The sequence below is a fragment of the Heterodontus francisci genome, chromosome 36 (assembly GCF_036365525.1).
Source record: "Heterodontus francisci isolate sHetFra1 chromosome 36, sHetFra1.hap1, whole genome shotgun sequence".
Classification (NCBI taxonomy): Eukaryota; Metazoa; Chordata; class Chondrichthyes; order Heterodontiformes; family Heterodontidae; genus Heterodontus; species Heterodontus francisci.
This window is the reverse complement of record NC_090406.1, coordinates 9,063,804-9,078,216: the sequence shown is the minus strand read 5'-3', so window position 1 is coordinate 9,078,216 and position 14,413 is coordinate 9,063,804. Positions and strand designations below refer to the sequence as shown.

General features: G+C 42.9%; 2 protein-coding genes across 5 annotated transcripts in view; both read left to right on the top strand.

Annotated features, from left to right (window-relative positions):
- cope (COPI coat complex subunit epsilon) overlaps positions 1-11,248 on the top strand; it is a 33,789-nt gene extending 22,541 nt beyond the window's left edge. Inside the window, exons 7-10 of the mRNA XM_068016114.1 lie at positions 1,412-1,567; positions 7,789-7,857; positions 9,386-9,460; positions 10,914-11,248. Coding sequence (XP_067872215.1) covers positions 1,412-1,567; positions 7,789-7,857; positions 9,386-9,460; positions 10,914-10,961 — 348 coding nt within the window. The 3' untranslated portion in view covers positions 10,962-11,248. The remainder of the gene's footprint in view (positions 1-1,411; positions 1,568-7,788; positions 7,858-9,385; positions 9,461-10,913) is intronic.
- Positions 11,249-11,341: 93 nt separating this feature from the next.
- The window catches only part of LOC137351567 (CTD small phosphatase-like protein 2-B), a 42,255-nt gene continuing 39,183 nt past the window's right edge, over positions 11,342-14,413 (top strand). For all 4 annotated transcript variants that reach the window (XM_068016110.1, XM_068016111.1, XM_068016106.1 and 1 more), the window contains exon 1: positions 11,342-11,763. In XM_068016110.1, the coding sequence (XP_067872211.1) occupies positions 11,761-11,763 (3 nt within the window). In that variant the 5' untranslated portion in view covers positions 11,342-11,760. The remainder of the gene's footprint in view (positions 11,764-14,413) is intronic.

The window sequence follows — 14,413 nt, the reverse complement described above, 5'->3', positions numbered from 1 at the left end:
TACAAATATACAGAATCTAATGACACTAACAGGCCGGGTAAACTTGTTCCTGTGAAAATGGGTAGGAGGAAGGAAATGTGAAATAAAACAAGTTACGTTTATGCAGCACCATTCCCGTGACAAAACGTCACAAGGAGCTTTACAGGAGTGGCCTCTGAACTGGAATTGAGAACAAAGCTAGAACACTGGTAAAGGTACTGTTTGAGGAGGCAGGGTGTTTTCAGGTCGGAAGTCTGTCTAATCTAATTGCATCTGCAGTAAGGGATGCTCCTCTGTTTAAACATGTCTCTTCTAATCTATGCCTTTATTTCTGTTTTTCTTCTTGTCCCATTAGGACCTTCTGCCCTATCTCTTCCCGTTCCTGTTGCTAAGTCAAGCCATCTTTTATTTCTCCCTTTTTGTGTACTTTGCCTTTCCTAATTCCTATCCCAACCCATCACTACTGCGCTGCCGTTTCAGGTTTGAGCCCCCTTGGATAAGTCCACTGCAACCCTTTGTGCCTCACTTGGCATTCCGTGAATTGCTCATTGAGACACTCATTGCTGTCTCTGAACAAGCAGCAAACCTCCTCACCATCCTTCCTCCTAGCTTATCCACTCAGTGATTCCCACCAACCTCCTTCCCATCCCACTACCCCCTTGGAATCTGTCACCAAATCAATCACCATATCACTCTTCATTTTTCACCAGAATGTCCATTCACTTGTGGACAAGGCCCTTTCTTTCTACAGTCTTTTTGTGGGCAATTGCATGGACATCTGGCTTTGAATGAAACTTGGCTAATTGGTGATACCTTCCCATTTACCAAAGCCTCATCACCTGGTTATGCTTTCTACCACCTACCCCACCCAAACAAGTGCTGACCAACATAGGCTGCCAGTCTCCCCAGTGCCTCCAATTTAAAATTCCCACCTTTGTGTTTAAATCCCTTCATGGCCTCTGTAATTACCTTCAGCTCAACAAACTCCCTCCCTCCCTGACTCTCTCCCGCTGACTATTGTTGTTTGTACAGCCCCACCCCCTCCTTTGCCTCACCACAGGCTGCAATGTCTTCAGCTACATAAGCCCCACAATCTCGAATTCCCTCCCTAAGTCTCTCCACCTGCCTTGACTGTTCTTAAAACCCATGTCCTTGATGCAGTTTTTGATTGGTTACCACTCTTAATATCTCCTTTGGCTTGCCATCTGTTTTTGTTTCCTTGTGTCTTTGAAGTGTCTTAAGATGTTGTGCTATATAAATGTAAGCTGTTGTTCTATTATGACATTGTAACTTGGTGGGTTGAATCAATCCGAGATTGAAACCACTACTATAGTTAGAAAAGCTTGGAACTTCTATATATGTTCTGTTAACTCATCCTGTGCTGTACAATTGCCAGTTCTCTGGTGAACCTATTTTATTGTCTACTCTACAGGGTGGGGACAAGCTGCAGGATGCCTATTACATCTTCCAGGAAATGGCAGATAAGTACACAGCAACCTTGCTGCTTTTGAATGGACAAGCTGCCTGTCAGATGGCACAGGGAAAGTGGGATGATGCAGAAGGAGTTCTACAGGAGGCACTAGACAAGGTAGGTGTAGGAGGGCTATTAGTGTGTGATCGCATGGGGAGTGGGGTAGAAAACTATAGAAGAGAGGCCATTTGGACCATCGCATCTGCAGCAGCTCTTTGCTAGAGAAATGTACAGCTCGTCCCACTGCCCTGATATCTACCCATAGCCCTGTATTTTCCTTCGCTTCAAATAGTTAGCCAGTCTTCGCTTAAAAGGTGAAGTGGTCTCTACCTCAACTACTACATTTGACGAAGCATTCCATGCTCCATTAATCCATTGTGTAAGAAATTTCTCCTAACTCCTCTCCTCCCTCTTGGTGACTATTTTAAATTAATGGCCCCTCCTCACTGGCTCCCCAACCAGATGAAATAATATTTCCCTATTCACCTTATAATTTTAAAAAGTCTATTAAACCTATCAGCCTTCTTATCCCCAGTGGAATAGTCTCCGTATAAGTTTTTCCTCAATTATAGTTTCCAATCCCCAATCTTATCCTGGTGAATCTACGCCATGTACTCTATGGTTTTCATGTCCTTTATAATGGGGCACCCTAAACTGCACACAATATTCTTAACTATGACCTGAACACTGCTCTAGAAGGAAGAGTACCCTTCACAATGTGTGATTACACATTGGGTAGGATGTAGATTTAGGGGCGGGTTAAGAGTTTTTGTGCTGTTGTAGCACTGAGCTTTTTGGTCGCGCAGGTGAACAGGTCCATGGTTCACCCCCCTGTCTTGTGTTAGCTGACCTGCACTCAAGTTAGGACATTGAACCTTGGCCATTTGAGCTAGGGAGGGGAACTTGAGGCAGGGTTCCTGCTTTCTAGTGGTCCCTGCAGGAAAGTGCACATGAACATCAGCTGAGATTGAGGTTTGGTTGTGATGCTCTCCATAGTTAACTGGCCAGGGACCATCACCGTCCAGGCTAACACTTAAGGGCTAGTCACTATCTGACGGTACCTCAGCAGCACTTAATCCCTTCAGGAGAGGAGATAAGTAGATTGGAGTGATGGGTGAGGGGAGATAACTCTAAACACTAAGCTAGTACAGCCTCTTGCATAAATTCACCATTAGCCACATGTCTTCAATCTGCTGCTAAGTGTTACATTAGATGAAGGCCAGGCTATGTTATTTGTGATAAGTTATAGATGAGAAACATTTATTTAAATATGAAACTACCAATGTATTGTTAATGGGTATGTTTATTCCATACTGTACAAAAAGACTTTTGCTGCCACCTTGTGGTTGAAAAATGTTCCAACAGAGAAAATGAGGACAGTGTGGGTTTTGGGGAAGGCAGTTCCACAATCCCGTGTTGGCATAGAGCTCAGTAACCTCAATGTCTGATGTGCGCTCCATATTCAGTGTGAGAGATTATAGCATTAGTCCTCATGTCAGAGCTACTCTTCCAATTAAAATGTTTTGTATTAATATAGGCTGCTGAGTACAGAGTTTGCACACAGACCTGTATTCAGACTTGATTTGAGGGAATGAGTTGCTGACTGCAAGGAACCAGAGGTAAATGAGTTTCAGCAGGCACAAGGAGGGCTCAGTCCAGTTCTCGCCAGTTCTATTGCCGAGCGGCTACAGAGCATTCTGGAGGGTGAGGGTGCACAGCCAGAGGTGTGGTCCACATTGGTACCAATGATATAGGTAGGAAAAGAGATGAGGTCCTACAGGCTGAGTTTAGGGAGTTAGGAAAGAGATTAGCAAGCAGGAACTCAGAGGTAGTAATATCCAGATTACTCCCAAGGCCACGTACTAGTGAGTATCGAAATAGGAGAATACCCCAGATGAATGCATGGCTGGAGAGATAGAGAGGGCTTCAGATTTCTGGGGCATTGGGACCCGTTCTGGGGAAGGTGGGACCTGTACAAGCCAGACGGTCTACACCTGTACAGGACTGTGATGAATATCCTTGCAGGAAGGTTTGTTGGTGCTGTTGGGGATGGTTTAAACTAGATTGGCAGGGGGATGGGAACCTGAGGGCAGTTTCAGATAGGACAAATTCAGGGAATGGGAGGCAGAAAATTAGCGAGTGACTCTGAAAGACAGAAGAAGCAAAGGTTAAAAAATGTGCAGCACAGGAATTTGGTAGTTAAAAGGTATTTATTTAACTGCAAGGAATATAGCAAATAAAGCCCATGAGCTGAGGGCACAGATAGACACGTGGCAGCATGATATCAATGCTATAACGGAAACATGGCTTAAAGAGGAGCAAAAATGGCAGTTCAACATCCCTGGATATAGAGTTTTCAGGCAGGATAGAGAGGGGGATGGAAAAAGGAGGGGTGTAGCATTATTGGTTAAAGAATTAATTACAGCTGTGAGGAGGGATGATATGCTAAATGAATCACCAAATGAGGCCATATGGGTTGAGCTCAGAAATAAAAAAAAGGGCAGCCACACTCCTAGGAGTGTATTATAGACCCCCAAATAGTGAGAGGGAGATTGAAAAGCAGATATGTAGGCAAATTTCTTGGTGCAAAAACAATAGGGCAATCATATGGGGATTTCAACCACCCTAATATCAACTGGAATACAAACAGCATGAAGGGCACTGAGGGCACAAAATTCTTGAACAGCATTCAAGAGAACTTTTTTAGCCAGCACGTAACAAGCCCAACGAGAGGGGGTGCAATTCTAGATTTAATCTTAGGAAATGAAGCTGGGCAAGGGGATAAAGTAGCAGTGGGTGACCATTTTGGAGATAGTGATCATAATACAGTTAGATTTAGCATTATTATGGAAAAGGACAAGGATAGAATAGGAGTAAAAGATCTAAATTAGGGGAAGTCAAATTTTACAAAGCTAACAGGTGATCTGGCGAAAGTGAACTGGATACAGCTATTTGAAGGAAAATCTGTGGCAAACCAGTGGGAGGCATTCAAAAGCGAGATTCTACGGGCAAAGTGTTGACATGCCCCACAAACAAAAAGGGTGGTACTGCCAAATCTAGAGCCCCTTGATTATCTAGAAGCATACAGGGTAAGATAAAGCAGAAAAAGAAAGCTGATGACAGTCACAAAAACTTCATATCGTTGAGTATAGAAAGTGCAAGGGTGAAGTTAAAAAAAAAAAAAAATTATAGCAAAGAGAGGAATGAAAAAATATTAGCAGGTAAAAATCAAGGAAAACCCAAAGATGTTTTATCAGTACATTAAGAGCAAGAGGATAACTAAGGAAAGGATAGATCCTATCAGAGATGTACAAGATAACTTCTGCGTGGATGCAGAAGATGTGGGCAGGGTTCTTAATGAGTACTTTGTCTTCACAAAGGAGAGGAATGATGCAGACATTGTAGTTAAAGAGCAGTGTGAAATATTAGATACAATAAGCATAATGAGAGAGGAAGTATTAGAGGGTCTGACATCCTTGAAAGTGGATAAATCAACAGGGCCAGATGGATTGTATCCTAGGCTGCTAGAGGAAGCCAGGGAGGAAATAGCAGATATGGGTGGGGCAGTGGTTAGCACCGCAGCCTCACAGCTCCAGCGACCCGGGTTCAGTTCTGGGTACTGCCTGTGCGGAGTTTGCAAGTTCTCCATGTGACCACGTGGGTTTCCTCCGGGTGCTCCTCCCACAGCCAAAGACTTGCAGGTTGATGGGTAAATTGGCCATTGTAAATTGCCCCTAGTGTAGGTAGGTGGTAGGAGAATGGTGGGGATGTGGTAGGGAATATGGGATTAATGTAGGATTAGTATAAATGGGTGGTTGTTGGTCGGCACAGACTCGGTGGGCCGAAGGGCCTGTTTCAGTGCTGTATCTCTCTATGCTCTGAGGATCATCTTCAAATCCTCATTAGATACAGGCGAGGTACCAGAGGATTGGAGGTCTGCAAACGTTGTACCATTATTTGAAAGGGGTACGAGGAATAGACCAAATAATTATAGGCCAGTCAGTCTGACCTCGGTGGTGGGCAAATAATTAGAATCAATTCTGAGAGATAGGGTAAACTGTCACTTAGAAAGGCACGGATTAATCAGGGATAGTCTGCGTGGATTTGTTAAGGCAAGGTCATGTCTTACTAACTTAATTGAATTCTTTGAGGAAGTAGCAAGGAGGATTGATGAGGGTAGTGCATGGATGTTGTCTACATGGATTTTAGTAAGGCATTTGACAAGGTCCCACATAGTAGACTGGTCAGAAAAGTAAAAGCCCATGGGATACAGGAGAATGTGGCGAGTTGGATCCAAAATTGGTTGTGACAGGAAACGAGGGATAATGGTCGACGGATGTTTTTGTGAATGGAAGGCGGCTTCAAGTGGTGTTCCACAGGCCTCAGCATTGGGTCCCTTGCTGTTTGTGGTATATATTAACGATATGGACTTAAATGTGGGAGGCATGATTGGGAAATGTACAGATGACACAATGACACAAAAATTGGTCGTGTAGTTGATGGCAAAGAGGATAGCTGTAGATCCAGAGTGATATCAATGGTTTGGTTGAGTGGGTGGAAAAATGGCAAATGGAATTCAGTTTGGAGAAGTGTGAGTTAATGCATTTGGGGAGGGCAGACAAAGCAAGGGAATACACAATAAACGGGAGGGTGTTGGGAGGTCCCTGAATGTGGCAGGACAGGTAGATAAAGGGGTGAAGACATATGGAATGCTTTCCATTATTGGCCAAGGTGTAGAATACAAAAGCAGGATGTAATGCTGGAACTGTATAAAACACAGGTTAGACCACAGCTGGAGTATTGCGTACAGTTCTGGTCACCACGTTGCAGGAAGGACATAATTTCTGTGGAGAGCATACAGAGGAGATTTACAAGAATGTTGTCAGGGCTTGAAAATTGCAGCTATGAGCAAATATTGGATAGGCTAGGATTGTTTTCCTTAGAGCAGAGGAGGCTGAGGGGTGACTTAATTGAAGTGTACAAAATTATGAGGGGTCTAGATAGAGTAGACAAGAATGACCCGTTTCCCCCAGCAGAGAGGTCAGTTACCAGGGGGCACAGATTTAAGTTGATTGGTAAAAGGATTAGAGGGGACAGGAGGAAAAGCTTTTTCATCCAGAGGATGGTGGGTGTCTAGAATTCATTGCCCGGATCGGTGGTGGAGGCAGAAACCTTCAACTCATTGTAAAAGGTACCTGGACCTGCACCTGAAGTGCTGTAACCTGCAAGGCTATGGACCAGGTGCTGGAAGGTGGGATGAGATTGGGTGGCTAATTTTTTCAGCTGGCGCAGATATGATGGGCTGAATGGCCTCCTATGCAGTAACCTTTCTATGGTTCTATGGATCCAAACTCTCAGTGACAAGTTGAGCAACATTCGTAGTCTAAGCTTGCATCTGAAGCATGGCCACTTGTTCAGCGTACCTAAAGCAACAACATCATGTGGGATTACTTCTCTTGTGGGGGGGGTGGGAGGAACAAAGCTAGAGTAAATTAGGGTAGGGGGAAAATCCCCCAATGAGGGCTTAATGATGGAAAAACTGTGTTTTAATCTTGGCCACAGAAAATACTACAGATTTGTTCTGTTCCTCTAAAGTTTCCATAGATTTCATAATATAAAATCCATCAAACATTTAAATGTAACTCTAAGTTGAGTGACATGATTTTCTACGGTCACATCTCTCTATTCCTGAAGCCACCGACTCCTCACTGGGGTTCAGTTCTCACTAGTGCTGGGCATACTGCATTGCCTCCTCCAGTAGCCACTTTTTATATGAGCCTCAATAGCAAACGACTGTGATATCCTCGCAGTAGAATAGTGTGCATTCAATCCTGTCCTCACCACATACACACTGGTATCTGGGGCAGGAACCCTGGCACAAAATAGGGATCATACCTGTGGCGCAGCTACACTCTGGCTCAACTCTGAGCAATGTTGGGGTAGGGGGTGGTTCAATACTATAACATAAAATGCTTCATTATGCTTAAAATAAAGACTGACATTTTAAGACAGATGTGAAGATTTTCTTTATGTATCTTGATCTTCCTCTGTAGCATGATGTGAAGGAAGCTGAAAATGCAAATTTCCATCTTGTAACAGGCTTGAGCTTAGCACCTTGTGAAAGAGTGTAGCAGATCCGTTTCATACTGGCACAGCAGCACTGTTGCTCTGTGGCTCCAATTTTCCATCCAGTTATTTGAGCACTTGTTCTGGAGACTTTGTTTTTTCAGTTAGACGCTCCCTTCCATTGGAAGTAAAGCTTGAGTCACATGTTTGTAATCTACTTCAAATGGTGAACCATTCTTACTTTTTCTCCTGTTCGCCTTTGATTCCCACAGGACAGCAGTCATCCAGAAACTCTCATTAATCTCGTCGTACTTTCACAGCACCTGGGCAAGGCTCCTGAGGTAAGGCTTAAGCTCATTTTGTCAGTAAGGTGCTCATGAATGAGAGCTAGAGCTCCCCCTAGGGCTTAGTAAGTAAATGCACCACCCAGTGTGGAATTGAAATAATCTGACAAGGAGTGCCTCAGCCAGAAGTGTAGGGGCACTAAAATTGGTCTTCCATCCATGGGTAAGAAAGGGTGAGGGGTGTAATTGCTTATTTTATGTGTGCATCAAGTACACTAGATTCTCTTTATCCAGCAATGAGTCTCCATCTCGTACACTGTCCCCGCTTATCCCAGACAACTCTCCAGATTAGATTGTCATAGGCTTCAGTTACAAGAGCACCACTTAAACAATATTACTCACACCTAGTATTTCTGGCAGTTGAAGCAGATGTTTGCATCTGGTTGAAATGAGATTTCTTTACAATTCTGGTCAGGTCGATGATAAACCTCGAATAGGTATCTGAACGGGTCACTTAAGTTGTGTCAGTGTCAACCTTCCAGGCTCCAAGTGTAGGTATGTGTAATTCCCTTAATAGCACAGCTTTGCTTTGAAAGAAAATAATGGTGTCTCACTGTTCTTGTGATGGGACAGTGACAAGTCACAGTTACTGCCTCTCCGATTAGGCACACTCCATAGGATGGGATACAGAGACAAGATTCATTTTGGTAAATTGTCTGAGTAAATACACACAAAACTCTCCCGTTGTGCAATAGCAAAGAGTATCGGATGGTAGCACAAGCTTTGCTGTTAAATGAAACTGACATCTTTGGAACTAATGTGCAATTTGTAACTGTGGTTAGGGATTTCTTGTCCCGCGCCATGCCGCTAGTCACCTCCAAGATCTCTGCTGTCAGGTTATACTGGCGATTACTTATAGCGGTATTCACCAGTGTGCCTACTATATGTTGTGGGGACTCTATTTATTAAAACAAATCTTGTTTCTTCACCTTATTACACCCGCGGCTTTTAAGCTACTATCATTGCACCAATACGAAACACTCTAAATCCAGATTGCTGCACAATGAGCTTTGCTGTTTTTGGCTAGGCTGTTCTCTGTGCCATTGATGATGTGTAAATAGATTAAATTGTACTGTGGATCTGTGTGCACTGCAAGTTGGCTTGAAGATGCATCAATTCCATTAACCATCCTGTTCCCATGGCAACTTTCACTTTTCATCCAAACTTCTGTTTGGGCTGGGTAAAGTAGAAGGCCAAAGCCCGATAATCTATCTGCATCAGTGAATCAAGTTGTGTAGATTTAACCAGGAGGGGGGAAAAAGGGCACACAAGACAGAATTGCACAGCAGTTCAGTCAGCGTCAGAAAGATGTTCAACATTTCAGAAGATTCTTCATCAGAACTGATGAGACCTCTCTCTGTGAAATCTATTCAGTGTTGCGGCTGGTTTATTGTAGTATATTTTGTAACCGGCTAAGTACTATTAAAAGTGTTACCAACCATGAGACTTGTAGTGATGCCAGACACTACCCACCACTAGCAATGCCCTGTCAGACTTAAAACATGCTCTTCCTTATCATAAACAGGTTAGCAATCGCTACCTCTCCCAGTTGAAGGATGGACACAAAGGGCACCCGTTTCTTAAAGAATATATGGCCAAGGTATGTGAAGCAGCTAAAAACACACTTACATAACCACTGACTGCAAATTTAATAGTGAATTTTTTTGGTTGAATAAGGGATGTTCATTTCAGTAGGATGAATTCCTTTTAAAAAGAACATATCTGAAAAGTCTCACATTTGATCCCTGGTCTTTAGAACTGATCTTGGCTACAGCAGTAATTAGGGGAATATATTGTGATTGGCTTATGTCTTTCTCCTTGGTAGGAAATGCTAAAACCAGCATGGCTTACAGTTCCTAATTGCTATCCAGTAATCTCTCAATAATAGATGCTTAATATGGACAGTAGGTGAGGATAAAAGCCCAAGTGGAGCTTCAACAGCAGCATGAACTGGTTAGGCTGAGTCACTTGTTTCTGTGCAGTTCACTCTACAGTTGAATTAACTAGTTGATGCTCACTGTTCAGCCACATGGAATAGTTACAGCTAATCAGGTAGCATTTCAGACTTTTGTCAATGTCACTGTGGCTTCCTGCAAATTTCCCCTTCCCTTCATGTAGGGAAAGCAGGGCCTCTGCTTGTAGTGTTTCTTGATAGCGCCATCAATCTTGGTAAGTTTGCTCGATGGGAACTTCCTGTGTGACTATTTCTGGTAAATCCATGTCTCAGTACAAAGCACCTTAGTGTACTTAATTATTAAAATAAAAAGAATACGACTTGCGTTTATATTGTCCTATTCACAACCTTCCCAAAGTGCGTCACAGCCAGTGAAGTAATTTTGAAGTGTTGTAATGTAGGAAATGCGGCAGCCAGTTTTCACACAGCAAGATCCCACAAACAAATGTGATAATGACTGGGTAATCCGTTTTTAGTGATGTTGCTTGCGGGTTAATTATTGTCCAAACTATTGAAAGAGTGGCACTAGAATCTTGCAGTAGGGGGAGTATTTTTCATACTACAGTACGCTGTAGCCTTGGCTATAATTGACATTCACATCAGATATGACCCCAGTGGGCTGTTTGGTGCACTGAATTAATGGAATTGAAAAGTATAGTTATGATGCTTTGTTCAAATAGAGAGTGAGACTGAGCATAGCATGATCCAAATGACATTTCCCCAGCAGTAGGTTCAGAACATCTTGTCCACAGTTGTCAACTAGATTTCATGATTCTATAGCTGAAAGAAGAGCAAAATGCTGCTGTAGCATTACAATCCTGGTCAGATGACCCAGAAGCGAAGTGCAGCATGAGTATGTTCAAAAGATGGGATCTGTAGTACAGTCAGCAACAGCTCCTTGTATGGTTCTGCAGTATCCTTCCAACAGGAATCCACAAGGAGCGCAGTGACCTGGTATCGCCTTTTCATCTGTGTGATTTGTGTTTCTGCTAGTCTCTGTTACTGTTCTAAGGGTGGAACTAAATGGGGAACACAGTTATCCCTATATGTTCACTATTCTGATGATTAAATAATTCTGTGCTCTGAACTGTCTACACAGGAGAATGAGTTTGATCGATTGGTGTTGCAGTACGCTCCAAGCGCATGAGAGGAATGGAAACGCTGTATTTGAAGTTGGCGGAATCCTTTCCATAATTCTCGGACTGTTTTCTGTTAAGCCTGTCAACTGTAGAAAAATATTTTTGGAAGTAATGCCTGAGTAACTTAAATGTTGTATAAAGTGACCAGACAGCAATCATTATCACCTTACTTGTGATTCATTTGTTAAATATTAAAAGCTTTATTTGTTCTGTTTGAGATTAATTTTGGTCAATTAAACTTGCTGAAATCTGTAAAAGCTCTACAAATTTCTAATAAAAATGTCAGTTATGTTAATTTTAAGGTTATTTTGTTTATGAAATTCATCATGCTCCTAGCTGCCATAATTCACAGAATGTGAGCCACATTGTCAAGGCTACTTTTATTACCCACCCCTGGTTGTTTGAATGCTGCAATCCTTGTGCTGATGGTTCCTTGTTAGGTAGTTGGCTTGTCTGATCGATAAAGCTCCCACATCCACCTCACACTTAAGGTCCAGGTTCAGTCTTTAGTCTGTGCTGAGTTACGTGATCTCTGCTGGAACAGCAGTAGGAATCATTCATTTGGACTTAGTGCCCCTGACCCTGGTAGCAGGAAAGATCATTGCTGATTTGATTGCTGACCATTGCCTGCTGCTAGATGCGAATGTTGGGTTGACAGTGGGATTGGGCTCAGCTGTGATGCACCCCAGGATCCAATAGCTGCCAATATTCCTTGTTGATCTGGTCTTGCATTCGAAGAGTAGCCACTCAGGGAGGTACCAAAGGGGGGCTGGCCCTTTGGAACTGCATTCCAGCAAGAAACAGCACATGGTGAGAGAGGAGAGCTGCAACTTAATACTATTAAACAATCCCTTAAGATATTGTGAATTTACACAGTACTTCTCACAGGGCAGTGCTTTGGCTTATGATGGATATCAAACTGGGTTGTTAGTTAATGTGGCTAATTTCAGTTAGTTGAGTAGCCTAATCTGGTGGCTAAAGAATATTTTTTATTGTCTAGCATTCCCAGCAGATACTGTCTAGCCTAAATAAATAAAGTTCCTACTGCCCTTTCTATATAAGTGGAGTGTGTGTGTGGTCCTAGTTTGTAGCTCTGAATTGCTGGTTGAAATGCTGAGGTCAGGCATTGTGTCGGGTAAGCCTTCGACCACGCCTCTCGGGTAATGTGTGGGGGAGGCAGTGAAAAAGAGGGGAAGCAATATAACATCCCCTCCCCCACAATCACAACCACCATCTCAATGCCCGCTATGGAAGAGTTCCTCACAGTCCCAGTAGAGTTTCTATACTCCTTGCTGCGTGTTGGTTTGTATTTACCCTTAATTCTGATTATTTCCATGCATTAGAGCCCCATTCACTACACATTGGATTAAAATATTATATTCACTTTTGCCGATTTGTTGGAATCCTCCCTTCACCTCTCAACTGCCCTGAGTAAAATTTGATTTTGTGACAAATTTGACCGTTGTAGTGCTGAACCTGTATATTTGTTCTGTGTAACCCCCCAAGATTCTACAATGCATGAGAGAGACAACACAAAAAATGCTAAGATATAACACACCACTTCTGTTCTTTCTGTAGACTTGTATTGCATGAGACTAACTGCACTAATCCAGAGTCAAATGTACACCAGTGAACAACACGCCTGTGTTATCCATTAATTTTTCTTGTGTCTTTGACTGGAGTCAGTATAAGGCAGTTTATATATTTGTTCTTGGAATATGGGTGACGTCGGTAAGGCTGCAATTATTGTCCATTTCTAGTTGCCCTGAGAAAGTAGTGCTTGGCTGCCTTCTGGAATCCTTGTGATGATGCTGTCATAATGGTGTCAGGTAGGGTGTGCCAGGATAATAAAGGGTGATGTGTCCCAAGTCAGGATGCTATGTGACTTGGAGATGAATATTTTCTCATCGTAGATCAGAAATTTACAGCATGGAAGGAGGCCATTGTGCCTGTGCTGGCCAACAAGTAGCCATCTGGTCTAATCCCACTTTCCAGTCCTTGGGCTGTAGCCTTGTAGGTTACGGCACTTCAAGTGCCTGTCCAAGAATTTTTAAATGTTATGAGGGTTTCTGCCTCTATCACCCTTTCAGGCAGTGAGTTCCAGGTCCCCACCATCCTCTGGGTGAAAAAGACAGATCCTCTGACCCAAAGATATTTTATCAGTACATTAAGAGCAAAAAGAAAGGGCAGGGCCTATCAGAGGTGTACAAGGGAACTTAAATGTGGATGCAGAAGATGTGGACAGGGTTCTTAATGGGTTTTTTGCCTCTGTCTTCACAAAGGAGAGTGATGATGCAGACATTGTCATAAAAAAGGAGTATGAAATATTAGATACGATTAGCATAATGAGAGAGTAAGTATTAGAGGTGTCTGACATCTTTGAAAGTGGATAAATCGCCAGGGCCGGATGGATTGCATCCCAGGTTGTTAAAGGAAGCCAGAGAGGAAATAGTGAATGCACTGAGGATCTTCAAATCCTCACTGGAGATGGGTGAGTTGCCAGAGGATTTGGCAGTCTGCGAACATTATACCATTGTTTAAAAAGGGTGCGAGGGATAGGCCAAATAATTATAGGCCGGTCAGTCTGACCTCCGTGATGGCTAAATTATTAGAATCAATTCTGAGGGACAGGACAAACTGCCACTTAGGCACAGATTGATCAGGGATAGTCAGCATAGATTTGTTAAGGCAAGGTCATGTCTTACTAACTTAATTGAATTCTTTGAGGAAGTAACAAGGGGGATTGATCAGGGTAGTGCAGTGGATGTTGTCTACATGGATTTTAGTAAGGCATTTGACAAGGTCCCGTGTGGCAGACTGTTCAGTAAAATGAAAGCCCGTGGGATACAGGGGAATGGCAGATTGGATCCAAAATTGGCTCAGTGACAGGAAACAAAGGGTAGTAGTCGACGGATGTTTTTACAAATGGAAAGCTGTTTCCAGTGGCGTTCCACAGGGCTCAGTGTTGGGTCCCTTGCTGTTTGTGGTATATATTAATGATTTGGACTTAAATGTGGGAGGCATGATTGGGAAATTTGCTGATGACACAAAAATTGGTCATGTAGTTGATAATGAAGAGGATAGCTGTAGACTCCAGAATGATATCAATGGTTTGGTTGAGTGGGTGGAAAAGTGGCAAATGGAATTCAATCCAGAGAAGTGTGAGTTAATGCACTTGCAGAAGGCAAATAAAATGAGGGAACACACGATAAACGGGAGGATATTGAGAGTGATAGAAGAAGTGAGAGACCTTGGAGTGCATGTCCACAGGTCCCTGAAGGTGGCAGGTCAAGTATATAAAGTGAAGAAGGCACATGGAATGCTTTCCTTTATTAGCCAAGGTATAGAATGCAAAAGCAGGGATGTAATGCTGGAACTGTATACAACACTGGTTATGCCACAGCTGGAGTATTGTGTACATTTCTGGTCACCACATTACAGAAAGGACATAATTGCTCTG